Genomic DNA, 7366 nt, shown 5'->3' on the forward strand with positions numbered 1-7366 from the left:
ATATTTAATCACGTGATTGTTTATTCGTTGACCAACCTTTTCTTCCAACTTTAAATTCAGTTTTTAAGTTGGTTCGACTCAATTGGATTAATTTATAAATTTTTAAGTTTATTCAACTCAATCAAAATCATTTTTAATAAACTTAATTTTGAGCCAAGTCGGATTAAATTCAAATGAAAGGTGAAAAACCTTTTATTCTGGATAATAGTATCTTTTTATAAATTTAAAATTATTATAATACTCCTTCTCACTATAAATTTTTTAATTTAATCACTATTTTATATCATATCAAACAAGATTGAATCAAATTTATACTCTAAAAAATTAAATTGTATCAAATTTGAATAGAAAGAATATGCTCTTTGAATCAAATAGAAACACTAAATAGTATATAATTCTAAAATCAGACTAATTCAACCGAAAGATATATATTTTTTATAATAAATTAAGTTAACCTAATTTAACTCGTTATTTCCATCAATATTGCTTTGGTCAGAAACCTACTTTTACGATTATACACCAAATCAGTCATTAAATTCAACATCGACTAACAATCATAAGTTCGACATACGAGTGATATGCTACGCAGAAGAACAATCGAAGTACATAGTTACTGCTCCTCAAAATCCGAATCCTCAGCAGCGTTGTCCTCCTCCGTTTCTGAATCGCTAACAATATACGTTGTCTTCGTCCTGTTAGCCCTTTGAGGTCTGGCTCTCGGTTCCACAACCACCGCCACTTCTTCATCTTCTTCATCACTGTCGATTTCCTCCATCGAAGGCAGCGAAGAAGAACCTTTCGCCTTACCCAACACCGAACCGCTCTTCTTGTTAAAAGGCGACGCCCTCATTTTCCTAACTTTCTTCTCAGGTGATATCCCTGAACTTTCTGTCACCGATGCAGTAGGCTTCAGCATTTGAGTTAAAAGCTTTTGTTGTTGCTGCTTGGCAGCAGCCGGACCTCTCTTTCTAGCAGCCGCGGCCGGTGGCTTACCGGCTTTGGAATTTGAAGCCGGTTTACGACCACCTTTCTTGGCTGGTGATGCTACTTCCACGTCTTCATCGCTGATGTTGATTTCGCCTATACTTTCTGAAATCTCAGTGAGAGATATGGTAGGGTTCTTCTTACCAGCAGGTGCCCTTTTGCTAGGTTCTTTCTTTCCGGCAGGCTCTTGGGCCACTTCAGTTTCCATATCTGTGACAATATGATATGATCAACATTCATTCAATGAACAAATCTACTACGACAGACAGACGTACAACTTTATGTCAGGTTCGAATTTCAGACATTATTTTAGAAATTTAGGAATACGAATTTATGAGGTACGGCCGCATTTCCGGTACCCTCGGTGCATCCCTGACTACTACCATACATGGAGTCGAATATCAAAGTTTAGGATAAAAACATACTAGCAGAATGATCAGGAGAGGAATCAATGTTGTGCTTGGCTAGACGCTCCCGTAGATCGGGAATATCGAAGTCGCCGTCATCGTCATCGCTGTCAGCCTGCCATTAATATGGACGTAACAAAAGATCAGTTGAAATACCAACCATGGAGAGAGTATAATACATATGAAAACAACAACCGAACCTTCGTAGCCTTCTTTGCACCAGCCCGGCCTTTGGGTTTCACAACAGCAGCAGGAACATTTTCTGGTTCAATCAAGTCGAAGAACTCATCATTTTCGATTTCGAAATCTTCCATGTTAGAGTGAAAAAGGAATAAGAAATTAGGATCACAAGAAAACCTGTTTCCATTGAACTGAGTGAAAAATCTGAGGTTTCTGTAACAGCTTGGTCTTTCTTAGTAGGCTTCCTGGTGTTTTTAGTTGCTTGTCTCCCGGCAGCCTTCTTGCCAGCTCCATTCTTCGCTCGGTCTTGACCATGCTGTTCTTCAGCTTCCCGATCAGCTTTATCTTGCTCCTGATTAACCAAAACATCATGAGAACGTCAATATATGACAAGTAATCAATTCAAGAGGAAAACTAGTTCAGGGTCCATACATCTAGCTGTTTCTCAAGTTCATCAAGGTCATTCAGCCATAATGTCTTTGGGGTTGATTTCCTCCAATACTCAACCTCATGCTGGAGTTTATCTTTATCCGCAATAAGCTCACGAACCTTCTCCAGGGTCAAGGTACCGATTGCCATCGACAACAAATAGTCATAATCACTCTCGATTGCTGCAGCGCTAGCCTCGAAGTTGTCCTCAGGTTCCTCACCATCGATATCACCAGCCACGGCTATTTCCACCACTTTCTTCTTCTTTGGAAAAGGAGTAAAACCTTTCTCTTTCAGCTCAAGGAATAGATCAGCTCTCTTCCTATTGTTCACAATGATGTCCCCCTTTACAACATCAAGAATGAACCTAACTTTGTTATCCATTTTCAACAACTCCAGTTCAAGAGTGTCCAACACATGTTTCTGTAGCAAAAGATAGGTTCTTTAGTAATCAATATATTGATTCAAACATTTCAATAAGCTAAGAACAAACTCTAATGTCCTTACCCTGCGTTTCACGTAAAATTCCAACCTCAAGTGAAAAAATTCCTCAAGGACTGCATATACACAAATTAAGTTCAGTCAGTGTCACAACTTGTTATTCATTACTATAACCACTAAACAATATAGGGATTAGTTTAGCACTTACTTTCCTCAGGGTTGTCGTATTTCTTAATCACCCCTCTTGAATCGAACAGGTGCATGTTACTCGTGCTAACCATTGTTGTTAGTTTAAACTTCTTCAGCAACCCGTCTTGCTTGGCCAACATCATGTTCTCCATGGTCATGATGATCTCAAAGTCTACGGTTTTATCATCACTGAATTGTTTGAATTCCTACAAGCAGCTTACAACATCATGAGATTGAAGTTATGATGATAAATAAGTAAATAGAAACCGTCATTTGAAAGTAGAACAAACTACCTTGATGAATGAATCATTTGAGGTTATGACAGATTCCAAGAATTCCTTATAATCTTGAGTCCATCTACGGATTGGAAGTTCCTTTATTTTTAGTGTGGTCTCATTAACCTCCTCTATCTCTCCAGTTATGGTGTAGGTGACACCAGATTCCTTTGATGCAGTCTGCTCAATTGTCCCTTTGAAACCTCTGTACCATGGATGCATGGGCTCCATTTGTTCATCATTGAGCAGGCGCCTCACATTTGCTACAATGTCTCTCGGATTGTAGTTTGGAATGAAAGAACTCCACCCCGTCCCGATTCCTTCACTTCCATTGACGAGAACCATAGGTATAATAGGTACATACCTAAAAATTCAGGGGAAAAAAGGCATTAATTTTATGCATTTGCAGTTCCAGCGGAAAGTATTAGTGACTGAGACATTGAATTTACCAGGAAGGCTCAATTGATTGACCGTCTTCATTCAAATAGTCCAGCAGACCATCATCTTCCTTGGGGAATAGATATCGGGTAATTGGAGAAAGACTAGTAAATATGTACCTAGCACTTGCAGCATCTTTGCCACCCTGTGACATGTGAAAGCAGCAGTCTAAGTGGTGAAAAGAGCACTAATCATATTGAAGTGATAGCCTGAGACGAAAATCAACTAACCTGGTTACGAGTACCAAATTGACCATTTGGACGAAGAACGTTTATATTGTTGCTGCCCACAAAATCTTGAGCCATTCCGATAATGGTACTCATAAGACTCTGTTCACCATGATGGTAAGCAGAATGCTCTGAAACATAACCTGAAAATTGAGAAACCTTTGCCTCTTTTACAAAATTTCTTTTAAAGGCACAGAAAAGGATCTTCCTCTGACCAGGCTTCAAGCCATCAACCATAGAAGGAATTGATCTTTGAAGATCAGCAATGGAAAACAGAATAAGTTCCTTGTTAATGAAGTCACTATAATTGACGAGCTTCTCATTGTGATCAAGGTGCGTGCCAGGCTGCAATACATAAAAGAAAGAAAATTTCATCAAGAGGCTCGCAATTTAGATTTTCTAGAACAAATGCATTTAAAGTAACATAAACTGATCATAATAAAGACCTCAAAATGTCGCAGCCAATTCTTCCTTGCTTCTATCTTCTTCTTACTAAATGCAAGCTCGATCGAATCCCCATCCTGATCACCTTCCCATACAAATTCTTTCTTGTGCTTATTAATTTCTTTAAAGTAATCCTTCCCCTCAGCTGCTGTGCTGGTTCCCAACCCCTACAACAAAATGTTCATATGTTAGGAAAGGCTACAAAGGCATAAACTAGTAGAGAGAAAATCAATCCTGCTTAAGCCAGAAACCTTATAGTACTTAATGGTCCAGCCCTTTGTATTACCACCCAAACTTTCCTTCCAAGCTTGGTACTCCGGCATGGAATAAAACGGTATCTCTTCCTTCTTTTTGTTGACCATGCGAGAAGCCTGTGCAAAAAAACAATAGCATAAATAACAAGAAAGCTTGGTGCAAGATATTCGACATGAAAACTCTAGCGATCATTACCTTCACAATAGGAGTTATAAACTCAACCATGAATGATTTTACTTTTAACAATGATGGCCAAAAGGAATGAATAAAATTGATCAGCAAACCCTTAATATGGGAGCCATCATGATCCTGTGAGAAAAGCAAGGTGATCAGTCACTAGCATGAACACAAGCAAAGATATTAAATAAAAAGCAAATTCCACGAGAAAACTGCTTCAGCAGCACTAACCTGATCGGTCATTATCATCAAATGCCCGTATCTCAAGGATTTGACATCTGTGTACTCTTTGTTCTGTTGGAGTCCAAGAATCCGCTTGAGATTTTGTATTTCAGCATTCTCCATTAACTGCTTATGGCTGGCTTCCCTCACATTGAGAAGTTTACCTCTCAAGGGGTAGACGCCATAGTGGTTTCGGCCTACAACAGATAGCCCAGCCAACTGCAAAAAGTAAACACTGTTAGTGACAAAAAGATTCACATAGCAACACTGCAACATAGTAAAACTTGGAATTGGAGATATTAACAAATCATAACATACTGCAAGAGATTTTGCTGAATCCCCTTCAGTCAAAATCAATGTGCATTTTTCAGAATTCCTTCCTCCAGCATCATTAGCATCATCTAGCTTGGGAATCCCACGAATACTTCCTGACTTGGTTCCATCGGTCTTCTTAAGATCTTTGTTATGCTTGAATTCTGCCCACTGGAGCAAACTATCCACAATTCCAGACTTTGCAACTGCAATGCAGTTAACCAACCATGAAGCAGATTAATTAGCCCTTTACCGCTTCTCTATAACTAAACACAAGTGAGCTTTTTTAACTAACCTTTCTTCAAAAAATCTTCTGAAAGTTCACATTTAGAGCCGAAGCTGCTCTGACGAAGTGTCAAAGTTTCCTTGGTTTGAGAATCAAAAGCAGGATTGTCAATAAGAGCATTGACAAAAACCCACAGATGGTTTTTCACATTATGTGCTTTGATGTTAGCATTCTTGTTCTTCTTATTTATGGCATTCATTACATAATTAGATATCTGATTGGTAACATAGTCGACATGGGTTCCACCCTTGATTGTAGATATCCCATTAACAAAGCTGACCTGCAAAGTACAGCAACAATAATGAACATTATTATAATATAAACAACTCTTAAAATCAGTCCAAAAAAGTTAAAAGATTGAAAATAATACCTGCTGAAACTGCCCTTCACTAATACTCACACAAACTTCCCATCTAGCATTAACCTTCTCGGGAATCCTGGAAAAATAAACATCTTTAAATGAGAATAACCCCTTCAATAGGCATATGCAACAAAAACACAATGGAATCAATAATACAGACCTTGGGAGAGTTTCAGTCCTAGTTTTAGAGGCGGCGCTAAGGTAAAGGTTGACATAATCGAGAAATGATTTCACTGGAATGCGTTTCCCGTTCAACTCAACCTTAACAGTCTTGCCAAGACAGCCAGCTAAATCAAACACCCTCTTCCTCATCAATGCAACCACATCTTCCTCCAAGTGAGTCATATTAAATTTGGCTAAGTCGGGCTTAAAAGTAACCTTTGTCCAATTCTCACCCTCCTTGCATTTCGTTATAAAAGGCTCAGTTTTGCTTCCCATATTGTTTCTAAATACCTACAAGACGAGTCAGAAGTTTGAGAGGAAATCAATTTTCAAACCAATATTCAATTATAAAAAAATCAACACTGTCGCAGAGAAATCGGAACTCAGGGGAAAATCGGAAAGAAAGAAAATATTACCTGCTTGTACTTCTTCTTCCGCTTTCCATCAGCGGTCTCGATAACAAACTCCGTTGAAAATATATTAGTAAGCTTCGCACCGTAACCATTTCTCCCACCGGTCGTCTTCTTAACATTATCGTCGTAATTACTGCTAGTCAACAAATGCCCAAAGATCAACTCCGGCACATAAACCTTCTCCTCCTGGTGAATCTCGACCGGAACCCCATCTCCGTTGTTGTAAACGGATATCAAGTTCTGCTCTGCATCGATCACCACTTTGAGAGAATCCATAGTCGGATCCCGCTGCTTGTTGTCGGCTGCATTTACTAAGATCTCGTCGAAGATCTTGTAAAGTCCCGGCACGTACTTGATCTCGCGATGGATCATTTCATCGTTCTCGTAAACCCACAGCTTCTGGGCGTGTTGCTCGATCGAACCGATGTATGTGTCCGGCCGGAGGAGGATGTGCTCTAATTGGGTCTTCTTTTGGTAGGTTTCTTCTATGGTCTTCGAGGCCTTGATGTTTGCGTTGTTGCCGCTTTGCAGCGGAAGGTTTGAATCAGTAACCATGGCGGATTTGGGATTCGTTTAGGGTTTTGCTCTGCTGGAAATGTTGATCGGAGAGTAACGTTAGTTCTATAGTTAAGTAAAAGCCCGAGTACATTTGAATTTGAAATTCGAAAAAATGGGCGGGATTTGTTAAAATTCTAAACGAGAACCAAAAAGCTTCTCATCACTACGAATCTCAATGAGTTGGATGATCGAACGGTTGTGGTTAAGAAATCATTACAATTCTAGAAGTCGCGTTTGAAAATTTATATATCCGGTAAAAAATTTCATGGTAAAATGATTAGTTAAAAAAAATAAGAGTAAATTGTACGCTTAGAATCTCAACTATTGTTCACTCAAATTTTTTTTCTCAAAACCTAATTAATGTTTAATTTTAATTTAGTAATTTTCTGTTAAAAATTTAACAGCGATGTTGATATGTCACCATAAAATAATATTATATCATAATTGAAAAAATAAAAATGTCGTGATAGTAGTTCTGTTAATTTTTAACATTATCTTACCAAAATAAAATCGAAGCGTACCAAAATAATAATTAGAGTATTAAACTTATAATTTATTTAAAAATATAGTGAAAAAGATTATTTGAAATTATTAATAATTTGGAAT

At 38.2% G+C, this 7366-nt stretch overlaps 1 protein-coding gene across 1 annotated transcript; it reads right to left on the reverse strand.

The window, feature by feature from the left end:
- Positions 1–539: 539 nt before the first annotated feature.
- Positions 540–6757, reverse strand: LOC120174703 (DNA topoisomerase 2-like). The gene is made up of 19 exons (XM_039181472.1): positions 6206–6757; positions 5788–6080; positions 5637–5703; positions 5276–5546; positions 4987–5186; positions 4678–4887; positions 4465–4578; positions 4266–4385; positions 4017–4181; positions 3574–3915; positions 3355–3488; positions 2924–3269; positions 2650–2836; positions 2508–2557; positions 2004–2423; positions 1749–1923; positions 1592–1653; positions 1410–1506; positions 540–1194 (listed from the first exon to the last, which is right to left on the reverse strand). Exons 1-19 carry the CDS (start codon positions 6755–6757, stop codon positions 611–613), a joined length of 4389 nt encoding a protein of 1462 aa, XP_039037403.1. The 3' UTR covers positions 540–610.
- Between the last annotated feature and the right edge of the window lie 609 nt (positions 6758–7366).

This window comes from Hibiscus syriacus, unplaced genomic scaffold (assembly GCF_006381635.1).
Source record: "Hibiscus syriacus cultivar Baekdansim isolate YM2019G1 unplaced genomic scaffold, ASM638163v2 tig00112114_pilon, whole genome shotgun sequence".
Lineage (NCBI taxonomy): Eukaryota > Viridiplantae > Streptophyta > Magnoliopsida > Malvales > Malvaceae > Hibiscus > Hibiscus syriacus.

Bases quoted from the DNA above. Each gene is read 5' to 3' on its own strand.
- LOC120174703 (XM_039181472.1), bottom strand. From the start codon at position 6,757: ATGGTTACTGATTCAAACCTTCCGCTGCAAAGCGGCAACAACGCAAAC. The intron at 4,888-4,986 runs GTATGTTATGAT...TACTTTTTGCAG, and splicing joins ATTCAGCAAAATCTCTTGCA to TTGGCTGGGCTATCTGTTGT. The intron at 2,837-2,923 runs GTAGTTTGTTCT...AGCTGCTTGTAG, and splicing joins CAAATGATTCATTCATCAAG to GAATTCAAACAATTCAGTGA.